We start from the raw sequence: 20,199 nt of genomic DNA on the forward strand, positions 1-20,199 counted from the left end.
TGATCCTAGAGGCACATCGAGACAACTGCTCAACAGAGGCAACAAGTGGACGCTTTTGAGATTCAAATTATATCGAAATATTGTAAGACTTGTCAGCAAGAGATTTGAGTTGATCGGTTGGTACTAAACCACCCTGACAGCCCTTTCTAGAATAACGTAAAACTCTGTGCCTTACAAAGGACATTTCTACCTTGTGCTTATTATTGCCAGGCTGTAACTGTTTTCTCAAAACTGGACTCAAAAGTAGACAGAAACTTTATTATGATATTTTGTGTTGTCCTCTAGTTGAAGAATTTTGTACTGTGTTGAGAAATTGGGGAAAAATGTACATCAAGTGCTCAGTTTCCCATTCTTCTTTAGCCCAGGTATATTTCACTCCTGATTGTGAATGTAAGTGAATAGACAGTATTAGCTGCCATAGCAAGAAAAAGGAAAAAAAATACCACTTTTATAATAGAAAAATAGATTTTGTACAAGCTAATTTTGTTTTAGTGGTGCACAAGGTTTGTCAACATTTTGACCTACTGCTGACAAGTGCCCAGATACCAGATTTTCCTGCGATTTCTAAGTTTTGTATTCATTACATTAAACAGGTAACACAAAAAGGAGGAGATGTCCAAACAGAAAATCTATCTAATACCTGTATTTCTTTCGGACTTATAAGTTTCACTAATTAGTAGTAGCCTCACAGCAAGAAGGTTCCAGGTTCTCATCCCGAGTGGGGGCCTTTCTGTGTGGAGTTTGCATGTTCTCCCCGTGGCTGCGTGGGTTTTCTCCGGGTACTCCGGTTTCTTCCCACCATCCAAAAACATGCATGTATTAGGTTAATTGATGTCTCTAAAATTGCCCTTAGGTGTGAATGGTTGTCAGTCTCTGTTCGTCTCTATGTGCCCTGTGATAGACTGGCGTCCTGTGCAGGGTGTACCCCGCCTAACGCCCAATGTCAGCTGGGATCGGCTCCGGCACCCCCGCGACCCCGACAGGGACGAGCGGTTGAAGCTGAATCAATTAGTTATTAAACCCAAATCCAGATGTGTGTTTAAATCCAATTCAAGTTTGTGGCTCACCAGCACGTGTGTAAACAGAAATGCTTAAACTGAACTGCTGTCAGTGAAATAGAAATGATGCTGGAATTTTGATGTTCATGTAGAAATGTAGATGAACTGCACTGTTTTGTTTTTGTTTTGTGTTTGTTTTATGAAATTGTTTTGTACATTTGTGTAAAATTATTTTCACATTTTTGAGTCTTATTTGTTTAAAGAGTTAAAAACCGTTAAAATGCCGTGGATGTGAATTTGTCATCAGAGATTTACTGTGTGTGTGTGTGTGTGTGTGTGTGTGTGTGTGTGTGTGTGTGTGTGTGTGTGTGTGTGTGTGTGTGTGTGTGTGTGTGTGTGTGTGTGTGTGTGTGTGTGTGTGTGTGTGTGGTTTTCCTTCACTCCGCTTCTATCTTCCCATTTGGGATCAATGTGTTTGCCTTCACTAACAAGCCAACTGACATATGCATCAGTTTACTCATCAGTTTCAATGCCATAACTGCCTGTACTGTAATGTGTTTGTTGTGAGATGGTTAAAATATGGATAATGTAATAATGGCCTTTGTTGAATGTTGGAAAGAGTTATTTTGAAATAAAACCAGAGTTTTGTTCTTTTAAAAAAGATCTTCCAGTTTTTAAGGTGGTTGTGAGACGATGGGGTTTTACTGATACATGGTTATTAAAAGACTGTTCTTAGTAGTTCAGCACTTTATTTGTAAAAAAATCACAGGCATCTATACTTTTGGATATTTCATGTCACTTGGGAAGAATGGATGGATCTTAAACATCACTGACATCAACTCGTGCTGTGCAACCGAACCAACTCAAGCACACAGGACTTTAAATGAAACACTAGCTCACTTAATAATTGTAGAAGCTGAGGAAAACATATTTACAAACATATATACAAAGAAATATTCTTAACAATAACATTTGAGAAGTTAGAACCAGAGGATTAGGGCATATCTTACAAAATAACTCAAAATGATTAATCTTGTTTAAGTTGTTGAGTATTCTGTTAAATTAATATATATACAGTATAGTTTATGACTGCATTCACTGTCCATGCGTTCTCAGTTAAGTATTTCACTGCCGCCGTGTGGTCTCTGATATATTTGGTAAGGTAATCTTGCAGCTCTTGAGCAGAGTTTATAGTTATTGGAAGAATGTATTATTTGGACTCTTAGAAAACATTAAAGAGAAAAATCAATCAAGGATATCTAATGATTTATTATTTTAATGTGAAAATACCTATCCAAAAAGGCAAATGAACTAATAAGAAGCCGTGTGTTATTGCTTTACTAATGTGTTCAGGCAATACCTAATCACAAAGCAATGGAAACACCTTGTATTGTCCAGAAGATGGTTATTTAAAACTTTCATTTAACTGCATTTCATTTTCTTTGTATTGTTATTTTTATTATAACTTTTGCTTTTATTTTATTCTTCCTTCTCCTGTAAATTGTTTTTATATTCTGGAAAGATGTGTTATTGGTAACTTTCTTTCCTGTAAGTTTGTTTTTTAATATTGTATTAAATAAATAAAATTGGTTGTAAAAAAAGGAGTTTATAGTTTGAAAGCATCAGGCTTTGGTTAAATGTCTTATTATTTTCTGTTTTATTTCTTATATAGTTTTAAGATTTATTCAGTGTGGTGGATTTATGGACTGGACACCGTTTACGACACTTCTTTCCGAGGTGCGGCAGGAGAAGTAGGGAAGCCGTAAAGCGTCGTGTTTTGGACTGGAGGAGGTCATTAGAAAGTGAGGAGAGAGTACGGGCCGGTTCTCGAGTCACAGAGACACCCGGTGCCAGCGTAAATCTGATGCATGTGTAAGATAAATACATTATTCAACGGCTCCGTGTAGTGTTTCCACCGCTGCTGCGACATGCTTCGTCTCATCCTGCGGCTCAGGCCGTCCAACGGGCTGCGCTGCCCCCGTGTCCTCCCGGCCGGGCCTGCTACTCTCAGCTCCCGCTCCGTTCCCGGAACCGGCTCTATGAGGCGGCTTCACAGCGGAGCGGGATCCCGGACCGTGTGTTTGGGCTCCGGCTTCAGCCATAGAGGGACTCTGCTGCGGTGTCCCCAGCTGATAAGCAGCTGTCAGGCCAAGCGTTTCTACAGCCTGCCGCCGCACCAGAAGGTAACCTACCGCTACCTGCCCGGGTGTCAGGTTGCTATAGCACCCACGTCCACGGTGACAGCTAGCGTGACCTCCGTAGCTACCATCAGATAGCTATGCCATGCACCGAGCACACTCCTTATAAAGGTTAAATACAGCCGCTGTATGAGTTTAAACTGAGATGTTCATTCTGCAAAGACTGTTTCTTAGCTGTACCAAAACATTCATGTTATGTCATCAGGTGACACCATTTGTAACGTTGTCATTTGAGTCATTTTATTTAGCCTTAAATCAGTTTCATTAATTAGAGACATTTATTTATGAGATACAAAGTGTCCCCATGTCTCATGACCATAGTTGCTGTCATACGTGTCACACATAATTATACTTGTGCACTGGTTCTCAAACTGTGGTACTCAAGAGCTCTCTGGTGGTAATTAATAATAAAAAAGGAAACATTAATTACTAAACATAATACTGAGAAAATACTTGTTCTTAGTATTATTATTTTAGGATCCTTGAAATGTGATTTTAAAAAAAAGTTTAGCGTATCCTGTCATATTTTTGTTTCTGGAAAGTTTCCAGAAATGTACCCAAAATGTAGCGCCTCTGTGCAGCCCTAGCTGTGACAGGTTATCTACAGTGTCTCAACCACATTTTAAGAATGCGAGGTAACTGGAAGGTAGGAGATCAATGACACCTCTCTTGGTATGTCTAATCAAATAGTTTAGTCATGTAATTAGGGCCGAATTAAGAGCTAAACTGTGATGGCAAGATAGTGATTAGAGGTAAAATGACTGGTTTGAAAACACTGACATGACAGTTCTGATACTACACCGTCATACAGCTGGCAGGGGCTGAAGACAGTCATCAATAAATCTTCTGATTAGGAACAAACCTTCTTGTCCGTAGATGAGTAGTGTCGGTCTACACTGCTGTATTTTAACTGAGGTGGTACGTCATGTACAAGGTTTGAGAAACACTGCATTATTGCATTTGTTGCTGTGTAGATGGACACCACAGTGTCCCAGGTCCAAACAGAAAGGCCTATTGCAAAAAGAAAACGAACATAACAACCAGATTTTGCTTTATCTATTTATTTATTTTTAAGTCCCATTGAGACTTTTTCAAGGGAGCCCTGGCCAAGATAGGCAGCAGCAGCAGCAGTTAAAACTTCCAAACAGGAAAAAAACAAAATACATAACATTTCGGCAATCACTGAACAAAATCAAACAAAATCAAATCATACATCTAAAAAGCAAATCAGTCAATTGTTTGTCTGTAGATCACCGACATGCGTGTAAGTAGAACACTCAAACCAAACTGCTGTCAAAATAGAAATGATGCTTATTTGATGAATTTGCACTTAACTGGACATTTCTACATGATACATGGTATTCATTCACTCTGCACCTGGCAACATTTCATATTTTTTATTTTACCCCTTATATCATGTATAGGTCATGCTGCAGATTTGCATGCATATGAAAGACTTGTTGAGTGCTGTGGGTCAGTTCTATACCGCACATTAATTTTATGCAGGTTTTAAGTATGTAGTTTGTTCACAAAGTGACACATTCTATTATACTCTGTTGAATTCAGTATGCATGTTAAAAATCACAAGATCTTTGCTGTTGTTCTGTGGATTGTCAAGTTTCCCACAATGCAACACACAAATGAATGGGACTGCTGGGAAAATTAAAAAAAATTGTGATCAATGGAAGCACATTTATGTACTTTCAGATGTCACACGACCTTGGAAGCTACTGCAAAACATCCCAGATGTGGTGAAATGCAGCTGTTTGTGGGTCATTGATTTAGCAATGTGATGATGATGATGATGATGATGATGATGATGATGATGATGTAGCAACTGCGGTTACAACACCTGACAGTTGCCACTATTTACAATTCACTATCATGAAGCCCTAGTGTACAGTAAAGTGACAAAGGTTATCTCTTGGCATTCTTGAATTAAATGTCTTTTTCTCCGATATTTGATTAGTAAGTATAGCCACCAGGTAGAAATATGGTGCTTCCTCGGGACTCATTCATTCTTGAACTCTCAAAATCTGTTTTGTGTTCATCAGGTGGAGCTTCCTGCACTGTCGCCCACCATGCAGACGGGAACCATCGCTCGCTGGGAGAAGAAGGAGGGGGAAAAAATCAGCGAGGGCGAACTTATAGCTGAGGTGAGGAGCTGTGTGTACGTGTTTCCACGTTGTAGGAAGTCATCCCTAGTACACGTTTTAAAATGTTTCTATTTTTGTAGGTGGAGACTGACAAGGCCACTGTAGGTTTTGAGATGTTGGAGGAGTGCTATCTAGCAAAGATCCTGGTTCCTGAAGGGACCAGAGATGTCAACATCGGAGCTGTAATCTGCATCACAGTTGACAGGTACATTTCTGTCCTTTGACGTAGTAAACTACAGGCTGAAGCCAAGGTGACCTCACTATAGGAAAGTGTTAACAGACTAAAATAGCTGGCTGATTCAAATTAGTATGAAGTAGCGCTCTCCTTAATCTGAAAACCGTGGGTTTACAACTCTCCTGTCATTCTCTTATTTCTCAGATGCTGGAAATCAGGGTGTGTTTTTTTTCACTTTTACCAATAAACATATGATAAATATTTGTGTGTATAATTTTCCCTGCAGCCCTGACCTCATCCCAGCCTTTAAGGATGTCACGCTGGAGTCAATTCAAGCAGCCGGTGCCAGTCCTTCACCAGCTGCCGCAGCTTCTCCTCCTCCTGCTGCTGCGGCTGCTCCTGCAGCCCCGGGAAGCTCTTACCCACCACACATGAAGGTAGAATTGTTCAGTACACAAACAAAGTACAGTCAGCTGTACGGTAGTGTAGAGGAGTAGTGTTTACAGCCACAGACTGTGTACTGTATCAATAGCTGTAGATTTATCAGGGTTGTTGAGTCTGGTGGCCTGTATGTCACTGGATCATTTTTTGTCTACGGCATGTTAGAGCAGGGCAACAGAACGGAGTAAATTAAAGACATCTTCTGTTTTCCCTTTGATGCTTTGAAGATTTTTCTTGGTGCAAATCCTAAAATTGGTCGTCTAATTTGATGCCATTGGAATAGTAAGAAAGTTGTTACAATTACACTAAAATGTATACATGGATAGTGGCTTTACATTTGATGAATGAAACAAAAAACTTCAAAGTATGTTTGCGGTTCTATATTGAATTACAAGAGTGTGTTGAAACTTATTTGTCGGCCGGCCTCTAAAGCTAACTTTTCAATGTTTGTGTCAAGCTGTTAGCTCTGTGGCATAATTAGAAAGTAGGTTGCACCTTCATTGTCTGTAGATTAAGGAATAAGATGTATTTGTTGGTCCAGTGTGAGTAGTATTAGTTCTGAATGATGAGTCAGTCATCTGAACAGCAAAGAGACAATTTGTGGCTCCTCGCTTGCAAAATGTGGAAATTCTTCCAACTGTTTTTTTGGTTCTTTCTGTTTGGAAGACATTTTTCTCACTGCATTTTATGTGTCTACCTCAAATCTAGCCGTCCAGGTTGTAATTGTTTTCACAGACTGTTATCAGTGGAAGTCAATATTATATTTAGGTAGGAAAGGGGATTTTTATCATTATCAGACAGACTGTTATCAGAAGCTGTGGAGAAGCTTTAAGTAGCTACGTGCTGCTCTGAGAAATATCCCCGGCCAGACTCAAATCGAGGATGTCAGTTACATAATTTCTTCTGTTGCTTTTGTGTGTCACAGATCACACTTCCCGCTCTCTCTCCCACCATGACGATGGGAACAGTGCAGCGCTGGGAGAAGAAAGTGGGGGAGAAGCTGAGTGAAGGAGATTTGCTGGCTGAAATCGAGACTGACAAGGCGACCATCGGTAAAACCCAAAGTCACTTAAACAGCTCAGTCCTGACATATTTGCACTGTGCACTACAGATCGTTAGTGTTATTTGACTTCTTGTTTTGATTTTAGCATAATATGTGTTTGCATCACTGTTTCAAAGCTTCTTGTATACAGAATTACAGCTTGACAGGAATAGCTCTCTTTGCTCACCGCATCCCTCTCATGTGTTTGTGTGCAGGCTTTGAGGTGCAGGAGGAGGGATATTTGGCCAAAATCATGGTGGCAGAGGGAACTCGGGATGTTCCCCTGGGAGTGCCGCTCTGCATCATTGTAGAGAAAGAAAGCGACATCGCTGCCTTCAAGGATTATGTAGAGACCGGAGTGGCAGAGGTTTCCACACCACCTCCAGCTCCGGTGAGACAACACAGACAGCTTTTACTTTCAAATCCAAGTGAACATTGCAACCAAAAACTTCCTGAATTTGGGCACAAGATAGCCCGTACAGGTGTGACTGTGATCTGTGTTTATGTTCCAGGCTGCAGCTCCAGCAGCTGCACCGCCCAGTCCTGCTCCCGCAGCTGCTGCCCCGGCAGCACCCAGGAAGGGTCGTGTGTTTGCCAGCCCACTCGCCAAAAAACTTGCTGCTGATAAAGGAATTGACCTGGCACAGGTTAGCGGTAAGTAACCCAGATGCAGGTTAGTCACTAAGATCTGTATTTGTACCACATTAATTATTTTTATTAAAGTCCAAAACCAGAGAAAGCAATTGTAAAATATTTATATACCGTACATTATGCTGTTTTCTGGGCAGGCTCTGGTCCTGATGGGCGTATCACCAGGAAAGATATTGACAGCTTTGTTCCACCAAAGGCTGCACCTGTAAGTGATGCATTTAATCCTGTGTAATCATATGTAACAACTTGGATGTCCATAACTGAGATTGAAGAATGTAGTGCTGAAATGATTTGGTGTTTCATTGATTAATCATAATATCCTACATGAAGCAGAAATGCCGGATGTTCGTTCTTTCTAGCTTCTGAAATGAAAGAATTTGCAGCTTTTCAGTTTTTTTTTTTTCTTGTTTTCTGTTGAATTTGTGTTTATTTTTTGCGTTACAACAAGCTAAAAGGTCTAGGTGTCAACCCCACTTACAAACATTCCAGATCTATACGTTTTACTGTATGTTTGAACACTCCCAAAATGTTGGTGTCATACTGTATGTGCCCCAAGGTTGTTGTAATTCAATTATTTCCATTGGCAGAGTGTAGCTGCTGCTCCCACTCCAGCTGCAACTCCAGCTGCAACTCCAGCTGCTCATGCACCTGCAGCAGCTCCTGTTGCACCAGCCGGGACCTTCACAGACATCCCTATCAGCAACATCCGCAAGGTCAGAGCAAACGCACCAGACTTCTATTGTGTTCATTAAGGATCTCCTCTCCTGCTCAGACTCCTCTGATAGTAGTCTGGTGTAATTCATGCACGGCTTGGTGCTGGCAAACGTCCTGAGGGGTTTTCACTGTGTGGTTCTGTTATCTCTGACCTATGCGTCCACATTTTGCCCTAAGACAGCACAGCTTATTCCTGTTCATGATGAGTTATCAATCGACGCTAAAGTGCATATATCTCCTGCAGGTCATCGCTCAGAGGTTGATGCAGTCCAAGCAAACGATCCCCCACTATTATCTGTCTGTAGACGTCAACATGGACCAAGTGCTCGAGCTTCGGAAAGAGCTCAATGATGTGAGTTTGTTCTTGTGAATAGATGTGTAACGGAATGACAGACAGGAAAAGATTTTTTTTTTTTTCTTTAACTAAAATAATTATTCCCTGTGTCTCTTAAACAACCTCACCTCCTCTCTGCAGGAGGTGAAAGCCCAGAATATCAAGCTCAGTGTGAATGACTTCATCATCAAAGCCAGCGCTCTGGCCTGCCTCAAGGTTCCCGAGTGCAACTCTTCCTGGTTGGACACGGTCATCCGCCAGTAAGTAAACACATAAACAGGCATAACCAAACACACAAACATACAGTAAAAACAGAAACTTGTTAGATTCTGCAAAAATTTAGCTTTTAGATAAATAAGTACATAAACTTACCAGCCATCCATCTTCATTACCCAAAGTTCTTACCTAGTCAACCTGTCTCCCTTGTTTCCTTCTTTGCATTTTGTTTGACATCTTTGCATCTAAACTCGAAATTTTCATTTTGTCACTCATAACCGTAGTAAAATCACTGTTTAAGTGACTTTAGTGTAAAAGCACAGTGGAAAAAAAGAAAACAACAACAAAGGAAGAGGCAACAGACAAAGAACAGCAGCATTGTTAGACTGGAATAACACTTGAATAAAATATTGGTCTCAAAGTGTAGCTGCACTATTGTACCAGTAGGGGGCGCTCACGGCACAGACATTTTTTTTCAACTCTTCTCAGTATGCCTTGAATGTTCTCATTTGTCTAGGTCATCGTTATCCTCAAAGCAATTTCAGTCAAAAACAACTTGACTTTGTTATTTGTCTAGGAAGACGTTTTTACCTCTCATCCAAGAGGCTTCATCAGTTCATGTACGCATTTGACCAGGCTGGGACTGGTCCAGTCAATACTGTGCCGTCATCAGTATTGACTTATTTAAATGTTTCCAGGAATCATGTGGTGGACCTGAGTGTAGCAGTGAGCACTGCCAACGGTCTCATCACGCCTATTGTGTTTAACGCCCACACCAAAGGACTGGCTGCCATCAGCTCCGACGTGTCGGCTCTTGCTGCCAAAGCGAGAGAAGGCAAACTGCAGCCACATGAGTTTCAGGTACAAAACATAATCTGATTCTGTTGGTTCCTGTACTTTTTCAATTTCAGGAGTTTGGGGCGTGGGATGATTCGTTTGAAATGATCCTCTTCAATGTGTGTGTGTTTTTCCCCACCAGGGAGGTACATTCACAATCTCTAATTTGGGGATGTTTGGCGTCAAGAACTTCTCCGCGATAATCAACCCCCCTCAGTCCTGTATCCTCGCGGTCGGGGGCTCAGAGAAAAGGCTTATGCCTGCTGATAATGAGAAAGGGTCAGTGTCATGACTGCAATACTTTAAACAAGTTGGACATGCTGCATTTCTAAATTCGAATCTGATGCAGCGTGCTTTTTGGATTTTTTCAGGTTCGATGTAGCCAGCATGATGTCGGTGACGTTGAGCTGCGACCACCGGGTGGTGGACGGGGCAGTCGGCGCCCAGTGGCTCGCAGAGTTCCGCAAATTCCTGGAGAAACCCGTCACCATGCTGCTGTGATTGGACAATACTGCCGTTAAACTGCAGCAACAGGCAGAGGCCTCTCACTGAAGTGATCAGATTGGTATAAACTGGTCTGGATCCTCCTGCGATTGGCTGGCCTGCCATCAGGTCACTCCCAGTTACCCTGAACGGAAGAGGCAGATCTCACTCCGCTTACCTGTCTGTCTCACTTTGTCTCCTGTCTCTCCTCTGGCTCTCTCTCTCTCTCACTCTCTCTCATTGATACTCTATTTATTCAGGCCCCGTTTCATCAGAGAACAGAATTAGGTATCATTTATCCTAGTATAAAGTAGAGACCAGTCATATGTCACTAAAACATGAAAATATTTCAAAAAGGGAAGTGTTACATCTCCAACCAGTGAAGATATTTATCCCTGAACTGACGTGTGTGTGTGTGTGTGTGTTTCTACACACTTTAATCTGTGATTTTATGTGAATATGATAAAGACAACGGGAAGTGCAGCTATCTGTGGGTTCCAGTCTTTTGAGTAAAGAAAGGGTTGTGATTTTAGTGGATGGAGCCAAATGTAAGTTTACTTTGACACTCAGAGTCCAGATCTACACATGCTCAAACCTGTCCCGGTTCAGTGGCAATACACACAGTGGGATTGTTCAGTGAATTTTCTGTGTATACACTTTTAAAAGAAGTACTGAATGGTTTTGCCAATTCTCTCTCTCTTTGGTGGGGATATTTTATTTTCTAGTCTCAGAATAAAACACTTACCTTTGAAATATTCTGTATTTCAGTGCTGAAACGCACAACGCTAGTGCCGGATGTTATTTGTTATTTGAATAAATTGGGAGAAGTCTATCTTGTGCCACATGCTCTTTGGTTTGGGTGTTTAGAATTTGACTCATTGTAAGAGCCCAAATTTAAAGCAGTTAGGAATAGAAACGATTCTTACAATATGATCACAAAAAAGCATTTTTCTGCTTCCATGCAGCTCTTATCAAACAGGGTGACGGAGGTCAATCATTTTTCTAGATTATTTTCCGTCGTCATGGTCGGATGTCACTGCTGATCCAGGTTCAGTTCCTCACACAGTAACATATCCACAACACTTGAAATAACTGTCTCAGAAACCCTCTGTATTCATTAACATTGTCATATGGATGTGCTATCTTACATTTTTTTCAGCAACATACAAAATCACCATAGCAACATGTATTTAAATTAAAGAAGGAAAAAATGACAGGAGCCCAAACAAAAGGCTTTATTGAGTTGACATTATAAGGTAATATTTGAATTTTCCTTTTCTCAAGGTCACCTTTTCTTCTCTTGCCTCAAGAACTTTTTTGGTTCAGTTCAACTTGAATCTTTAGCTACTGTGATATTTTTTTTCAAATGCATCTCCAGGCCCTTTTTCTGCTCCAACACTCAGCTAATTTGGAACTAATCTGGTTCAGTAAGTTGCATTAGTGGATCACTGTTTCCAAAAAGACACGTATAACTCCACACTTGATCAGTAAGAAACTCCCAAAATCATTACAATGCTCATTTGTGTAAAACAATTTATCATGTTCTCATATGGGGCCATTCTGCAAATGGCTCAAGGCCCATCCTGGTTAAACCATACACCCCAGCCTGCCCATTACACTCTAGTGCCAAACAGCTTTCTACACCCTCATTACAATCAGGCTCCAGGCTACTTATATGATGAAAAAAAATCTCTATCTCATGTTTCTAAAATGAAGCACTTGAAGCAGTTTTGCTTTCGAATTTTCGGTGCACTTTTTGTAAAATGCTTCTGATAAAAGCGTTAGCTAAATGAATCTAATGTCATGGAGGATCACTGGAGGACTTGGCAGGCAGATCGACTTATGTGGGTCATGACTAACACGTTTTATGCAAATTGATTAAAAAGCAGCCATGAAGGCATTTAGTTTAGCCCATAGGTCATAACTTAGATGATGTCCTTATCACAGGATGACTCGCTGCAGGTGTCAAAAACTAATCTGAACATTTCCTCGCACCAGTGACAACCGCTGATCCTTAACTTTCCTTCAATCCATGAGTCACTGCACAGATGAGCGTAAAATAACTTTCTCTACTTTTTCTACACTACAGAGTTTGGTGACTCAAGCTACACATTGAGTATATAATACATATAACATATTGAACCTACAGGAATATAAAAACCGATAACGGCATCAAATCCTTGTGTTTGAGAAGTTATTGTTTAGCAATGATAACTTAAATGAATCAATTATAGAATTCTTTGTAGATTCATTTTCTGTTGTTTTTCTGAATTGGTCCATTAATCATTCCGGCAATAATGAAAAATGATTGAAAACAAACAACACAATCCTCCTGCGAGAACCTAATGCATAAGAAATAAAGTGTTCTATTTCATACACTAAGGAGATTTGTTGCTGCAGCTTTACACAGCAGCTAACGTCGGCTAACTTTATATATTGTTGTGTAACTGACATCACTCAGCCACTCCTCTCTACTTGTCCTACTTTTACACTAAATTTTACCATTACACAGATAACATTTGAATGATTTATTCACATGATATTAAGCTCCTTGTTTAAAGCATAAGTAATAGCTAATAATGGCCTTAAGGGATGCTTACTAACATTATTTAGGGGTTAAAGGCACAATATAAGTGTTATTAACAGCAACATAAACACACTATTCATATATTAATTATATATGCACTTATAAGAAACATAATATGTATTTATTAGGCACTTATTAGCAGGTAACTATGCTTTTTGCAGCTGTCGGCTCTAAACTGAGAACAATGCGGTGTTAATTAGTCCTTTATATTTCACTTAAAACATTTTTATTTCTACAAATGCATCCATGGCAACAAAAGCTATCCATGCGGTATGTCACCTTGTAGCATTATTGCTATTATGCCTCATAAATAATGTTTTATATGGAGCAGCGTTACGAAAAGCAGTATACCTCCAACAGCAGTAAGTTTGGACATCTGCAGAAAATAGGACTTAATAAAAAATCCTTATCTGACAACTTTAGTTTAACAAACGGACAGTGAGAGGTGATGAGACAGAGAGAGTAAAAACAGAGGAGGGCGGGGTTGGTTTCACCGCTCAATAGATTAATCATGCATGCCTAGTTTTTTGGCCACCAGCTCGTACACAGGGGGAGAGAGGGGCCGCTGCTCTCTGTTTCCTCTCAGCTATGGGTTCTTCTGGAAGATGGATGCTCTGGACCTTGTGTGTGTGTTTCACCGCTCCGGAGAATGGTGAGTTGGCCTGTTTACTGTTTTAAGTTTTGACACAAATTCAGAAAGACAAGAAGATAATTAATGGTCATTTTGTTCACACTGCTGTGGCTTCAAGTGTTGGAGGGAGCTAAAAGAGTGGCTGCATCTTAGCTTTTATTCTTATTTTTTAAAACATAGAAGAATTACATGTTCATTTTGTTATTCTGTTGCAAATATAGGGACCACAGACCCCTCTCATATACAGTGTCCTATCCATAAAACTAAGAATATAGTGTTAAAGTAGATCAGACTGATGAGCTTCATCAAACTTATTAACAAAAGATTACATTTGCATTTAGTGCTTCTATTTCTAGAAACAAACCCTGAAAAGCAGGCCTTTTTTATTGTCACACTTATATCAAATAAAGCCTGTGTTTGTCACTTATAGTGTCTTGATTTGAAAGACTACACACTCATAGTCCTGTACATTTTAGAAACTGGTGATCTACATTCAGACAATGTCGTGAATTGACGGTATGTTCATGAACACATCCCAGTGAAGTGGGCTGTTGTTCTACTGAGTCTGTGATCGGTTTGGCTCACCCTCAAAACTGTCAAGTATAATTAACAAACTAATATGCACGCTGAATCCCCCCACACACGCACGCACGCACGCACGCACGCACGCACGCACGCACGCACGCACGCACGCACGCACGCACGCACGCACGCACGCACGCACGCACGCACGCACGCACGCACACACACACACACACACACACACACACACACACACACACACACACACACACACACACACACACACACACACACACACACACACACACACACACACACACACACACACACACACACACACACACACACACACACACACACACACACACACACACACACACACACACACACACACACACACACACACACACACACACACACACACACACACACACACACACACACACACACACACACACACACACACACACACACACACACACACACACACAAAAGGCCTGGGGCTGACAATGAGGAGAAGGAGGAGGGTGTTCATTATTTCAGTAATGAAGGAGGAGCGATGCAGTCTGGACGTCAGCAGGGAAACTGGGGAAGTTAAAAGCAGAGTCAAACAAAATTCATGAAATAACATAATAAATGGAATGTTTCTCATTTTTTGTGACTGATATGGCTTTTCTCAACATGTTAATCGACACAGTTGCGCTCAGGGTAACCATGAGGGAATCCAATCTCCAGGTGGTTCAAGGGGATGTTGTCGTGCTGCCCTGCTCCTTCTTCACATCCAGCCCCCTCTCCAGACTCAACGTTATCTGGACTCTGGCTCCCTTCTCCAGTCCTGAAACCCCAATACAGGTCTGAATCCAACACCAACACACACAGACACCTCTGATAAGCTCTCTTATGCAGCAGCCTTAGAAATGAATCAGATATTTAGGGTACATATCTGGGCCTGTATTCCCAAAATATCTTAGGGCTTAAAGTAGCTCGTAACTTGCTGATTTGGGAGTAACTCTAGAAAAAAAAAATGGCCGTGTCAGACCTAATTTTAGGACATTTTAGGTAGGTATGTCAGCTCCTAAATCTGTGAAAAGTTAGAAGTATAAGAGGACTCCTAAGTCACTATGAGCAAATCACAAACAATGGCTGTTGCCCACAATCCACCAGGTAATCGCCCCAACATTTTCAAAACCTTTAATGATAGTGGGGAAGCTGAATTTATTTGCAGGGATATATTTTTAATTGACTTTTCCCTTTCATGCACAAGATGTTCAAAAAGTAAAAGCTGTTCTTGGGGGCAGATTGGGCTCTGTGTTTGCACCTCTCACTATCAGCCGTGGTTTTTGTAGTCTGATAATTACGAGGCTTCTTACATGGATACCTAATAATTGTAAACAAGCTGCCAGACATGCAAGAGGCTGACAATTACCTGTACATATTGACGAGTCAGTAGCAGATATTACTCTTTGTTTCATGTTAAATCTGTGACAATCAGCCTACATTTAATTTTTAAATCTGTTTTTTTTGATATAGCAACAAACCTCTTACAGTATTTCTATCAAGAATTCACTGACAGAGACCCAAACCAGCCGATCACAGTTTGATTCAACATGACATCATCCATAGCAACAGGGTCAACCCCGCCCTTTCTCTCGCCTATACTATGACTTTTTTTTAGCTTATTTCTGGGACACACTTTTCTATGACTTTTTTCAACAAACTATGCCATGATGGTTTTAGACATTTGACTGATATAAGCATTTTTTGGACACATTATAGTTTGACTTTTTTTTTTACTTTACTTTTACTTGTGACTCATTTTTTGGACAGCCTATATTAGACTCCAGGTATATTATAACCACCAAGGTGGTAAAACACACCGTCTTGAAAAATGAAACCTGCTGAAATGTGAGTACGAGTGTTGGTTGTTTTTCAGGTGTTGGTAAAAGTATCAACATCTTCCCAAAGGGATACTCCTGATGCAAACATCCACACAATACCTTTAAACACAATGGTCTGAAACTACTTATTAATGGTTTCTCTCACTTCCAGGTGATTGTGTACGACCATGGACAGGTGATTGAAGACCCCTCACTCATTGGCAGGGTGGGTTTTACAGGTATAACGATTTATCTGAATTATGAAGATTTTTATTTGCTTCCCGAGGACAGTTATTAAAAACAGTTCTGTATATTATTATAATCTTATTTTAAAGGTCCCGTATTAGGCTCATTCTCAGGTTGGTATTTGCATTTTGGGTTTTTACTAGAACATGTTAAAGTGTAATTCCGGCCATCATAAACCAGCTCCTCTCGTAGTGAAGTCCACTCACGTCGATTACCAAATGCAATCCAAAAGGAAGGAGCCCATTGAGGATTTATTCCAGCAAAACATGTAAACGTTGTGGTTTGTGGCAGTTTGTTGAAATATAAGTTAATAATAGATGTAAAAAGCCACTGTAGAGGTTTGGTGTTTATTTGAGAAGTTTTAATGGTAAAAAAGACCTTTTAATGTCTTCACTGTACCCCCCCGAGCTAATCAGTGTTAGCCACATCTGGCTGTTAGTGACTCTCCTGGATTTCTCCGTTAATAGTTTATACACGAAAAATATGCCTTGATGGCTTATTTGATGTATTTAAGTGCCGAAAAAGACCATGGGATGAATTTGCACCGGAATTACACTTTAAAATGCTTTAATGTTAAAAACACACATTATTTTTCCCATACTGTCTGAATATACCTGTATTCACCCTCCGTCTGAAACGCTTCGTTTTAGTGCCTGTCCTTTTAAGACCAGTCTGCTCTGATTTGTCAGCATTTCTGGGTCTTCCGCATTTGGGTTCACAGCATCTCTGCTGACAATGACTGTAGCAACACTTTCTACCTTTATATAGTGTAGTTGTGACATCACAAGCGTACAGAAGTCCTGACGGCTCGTTTAAACGCAGTTTCTGAATACGGGCTGAGTGCATTTCTCCGTGGATTTAGTGTTTTGATACTTTCACAGTATTTATAAACCTCCACCTGCTTAATGATAAAAACACATGGAAATCTCACTTTTTACAACATGGGACCTTGAACTGTTTTTATGTATGTATGTATGTATTTAGACATTATTTTGTGTAAACCAACTGCAGGTATTCCCTGGAGTGCAGACATTGTCCTGAATGACACGCGTGTATCAGATGCTGGTTCTTACCGGTGCATGGTTAATAACCCACCGGAGACGGCAGATCCCGGCATAGGAGAGCTGGAACTCAGTGTTCTGGGTGAGTGTGTCACATATTGCTCAGTTCTGCTAGAGTAAGCCAGTTCAATGGCACTTACACATTTGAAGCATCACCATTTAATGTGCTGTGAAAATGCGTCTATGTATTTTTCAGTCTGATACTCATATTTGCATAATCTGCCATTATAGAACAAATAGAAGGGGCATACAGGTTAAGATAGTCCAGTAGTGTTTAGCCATGCTGGCAGCGTACTGTGGCTCTCTAATCATGGCAATATCAGTCCACCACTTTGGTCCAGACTGAAATACATCAACAACTATGTAATGGATTGGACGGTCATGGTCCCCAGAGGATGAATCCTAATGACTTTGGTGATCCCTTGACTTTCCTCTAGTGCTGCCATGAATTTTGTGGTTTTGAGTGAAATGTCTCAGCAACTGTTGGATGGATTTCCATCAAATGTGGTAGGCCTACACACTTGAATGTTCCTCTCAGGATAAATTGTTGTAACTTTGGTGACCCTTATATTCAATGTTGTCCAATGCTTTGGTTTATGTACCCGCTAAACTATGACATTCTTGTTAACTGCAGCTGCATTTTAGTGCATTTTAGTGAATATTAACATGCTAACACTCTACACTGAGATGGTGAACATCGTAGACATTATGTCTGCTAAACATCAGTATGTTAACATTTCTATTACCAGTTAGCCTGCTGAAGTTAGCATTAAAGTCAAAGTGCCGCTGTGCTGAACAGCCTCACAGAATCGCTAGCATGGCTGTAGATCAGTATTTCTCAAAGCTAGGGTTGGGACCCAAATGGTCTGTGAAATTTATTTATTGGTTAGGCAGTCGAAAGAGTAAAATTATTTCCCTAATTCATATATAAAAAAAAACATATTTTTTGCACTACACTCGATAAGAAATAACTCACAAAAAAGTGCTTCTACAACTAGTTTTGTTGACATATCATTTTAATTGAAAAGGAAAAACAACGCACTATATTGAAAAGTCAGTTCAGGTCTGATGCGCACGTCAGCCTCACAGTGGAGCACAGGAGCACAGTGGACGTTTGGATCTATTTCTAAGAGTTCCACTGCATTACATCCTTTTAGAAACGCATCTACTGATTACTTTTGTAGCACCACCTTCGCTGCCTGTGTGCCAGTGGGATGGAGATGTTGCTATGGGAGGAAGTGTCACGCTGTTCTGCTTGGTGACGGAGGGCACCCCCACTCCAGAGATCCGCTGGGATAAACTGAATCCAGAGGAAATTACACTTCCCATCAACATGGAGGGTCAGTGCCCCACACGCACACGCACACGCACAGTCATTACTATAGGGTTATTTTATTAAGCTTGACACAGACACAGAAGGCATTATACAACTGTTTTCACAAGCTAAATGACAAGTAAACCGAACTTCATGTGTAACATCGGTGGATCCTTTATGTGATTTGTAAGAAGTCAGAAATAATTAATACCATTACGATCTTACTTTTCTTCTCTTATTAGCTCAATGCCATTCATCTCTCTCTCTCTCAGGAGATCTGTCAGCCTCTGTCCAAATTGCCAATGTGTCATCTCAGACGTCTGGCCTTTATCGCTGCTCTGCCACTAACCTACTGGGAACAGAGAACTGCTACGTCAACCTGTCCATCTACACCAGTAAGTGCTTTGTTCACCCATAATCCTCTTTCCCCTTTTTCACTGCAGCCACCTCAATACGACTGTTTTGACTGTCTCTGCAGCTCCAGACAGTTCCTCAGGCATACTACAGGGTGTGCTGCTCACCTTGTCCATGAGCTTGGTGCTGCTGGCGCTGCTGGTGCTCGTGCTGTGGCTCCATCGCACAGGACAGGACGGGAGGTGGAGGGAAGGGAAGGAAGAAGAGGAGTGTTACAATGAGATACGTTATACTCCATCTCTGATGAAGCGCTCGTTTGTTTGACTCTCTATATCCACAGGAATTAAAAAAAGAAATGGTCTTCTTGGACTTCCAAGACTCTTTGTTTTAACTAGATGATGGATTTTTTTTACAGCCTAGTCAATGCATCCTGTATACTATTGTACAGCTACACACATTTTAAATAAATGCCCATGTTTCCAATAGGTGTGGTATTTTATTTACATGAAGGATCTACAGTTTTACTGCATACTTTCAGTATTTCAAGAAGTAGAAGGCCATTAAGCTTCCATGATAAAAACAGGGCACTTTGGTATCCTGCTCTTATCAGACAGAAGTACTCAAGCCCTTACATCAATCCCACATATCTTATCCTTTGAATTTGTCAAATATTAAGAGAAAATACTCCATAAAAAACATCTTTGGTGTACCATAAGTCCCCTTTGACCTGCAATCAGACTAACACGATCTCTATCTTTAAACAAGCAAATAAAACCGTGACTGCAGACAGTGTAGTTCACTAAGGAAGCATTTAAATATTAAATCTGTAATAAAATACCTACACATGTATCGGGATGAGCACTCTGTCATAAAATAAATCATAAAAAGTCATTAGTATGTCATAAAAAAGTAATAGTCATAGTATGTTTTCATAAAGTCGTATATGTCATAACAGTTCTAAAAAGTCAAAGCATAGTATGTCATAAAAAAGTTATAAAAAGCCATAGTTGTCATTAAAAAAAATCATAGTATTGTATGTCATAAAAAGCTATAGTATTTTGTCATTAAAAGTGATAAGCCATAATATAGTATGTCATTAAAAAGTAAGAAAAAGTCATGATATAGTATGTCATAAAAAAGTTATAAAGTCTTTTTAAGCGCCTTAATTTGTAGCTAAATTAATTCATCCACTTTTTAAGAGCCGCTAACATCCTAGCATTCTTTTAAAGTTCCCATGTCTGCATCAGTGGCAGCATATTTCAGATACCTAAATAAAAACGGTTAATTGTTTTTTTTCTTCCCGTTTAGAGTTTACAGCTCTACTGCAGGACAGTTAACATTATAATTTAAGGTTTCAAAAT

General features: G+C 40.3%; 2 protein-coding genes across 2 annotated transcripts; both read left to right on the forward strand.

Annotated features, from left to right (window-relative positions):
* Nucleotides 1-2,759: 2,759 nt before the first annotated feature.
* dlat (dihydrolipoamide S-acetyltransferase (E2 component of pyruvate dehydrogenase complex)) lies at nucleotides 2,760-11,077 on the forward strand. The gene is made up of 14 exons (XM_083927550.1): nucleotides 2,760-3,181; nucleotides 5,251-5,352; nucleotides 5,433-5,557; nucleotides 5,814-5,964; nucleotides 6,894-7,020; nucleotides 7,226-7,401; nucleotides 7,523-7,664; nucleotides 7,799-7,866; nucleotides 8,249-8,374; nucleotides 8,620-8,727; nucleotides 8,851-8,969; nucleotides 9,624-9,786; nucleotides 9,905-10,041; nucleotides 10,134-11,077. Exons 1-14 carry the CDS (start codon nucleotides 2,927-2,929, stop codon nucleotides 10,261-10,263), a joined length of 1,929 nt encoding a protein of 642 aa, XP_083783676.1. The 5' UTR covers nucleotides 2,760-2,926; the 3' UTR covers nucleotides 10,264-11,077.
* A 2,343-nt stretch (nucleotides 11,078-13,420) lies between these two features.
* LOC310956398 (immunoglobulin superfamily member 11) lies at nucleotides 13,421-19,543 on the forward strand (the record flags this gene model as incomplete). The annotated part of the gene is made up of 7 exons (XM_083926602.1): nucleotides 13,421-13,484; nucleotides 14,683-14,837; nucleotides 16,035-16,101; nucleotides 17,120-17,251; nucleotides 18,354-18,509; nucleotides 18,757-18,879; nucleotides 18,963-19,543. 7 exons carry the CDS (start codon nucleotides 13,421-13,423, stop codon nucleotides 19,160-19,162), a joined length of 897 nt encoding a protein of 298 aa, XP_083782728.1. The 3' UTR covers nucleotides 19,163-19,543.
* Nucleotides 19,544-20,199: the final 656 nt, after the last annotated feature.

This window comes from Echiichthys vipera (genome assembly GCF_963691815.1).
Source record: "Echiichthys vipera genome assembly, chromosome: 14".
Classification (NCBI taxonomy): domain Eukaryota; kingdom Metazoa; phylum Chordata; class Actinopteri; order Perciformes; family Trachinidae; genus Echiichthys; species Echiichthys vipera.

Coding starts and splice junctions, on each gene's coding strand:
- dlat (XM_083927550.1), top strand. CDS start 2,927: ATGCTTCGTCTCATCCTGCGGCTCAGGCCGTCCAACGGGCTGCGCTGC. Junction 3,182..5,250: donor GCCTGCCGCCGCACCAGAAG/GTAACCTACCGC, acceptor TGTGTTCATCAG/GTGGAGCTTCCTGCACTGTC. Junction 8,375..8,619: donor CTATCAGCAACATCCGCAAG/GTCAGAGCAAAC, acceptor TATCTCCTGCAG/GTCATCGCTCAGAGGTTGAT.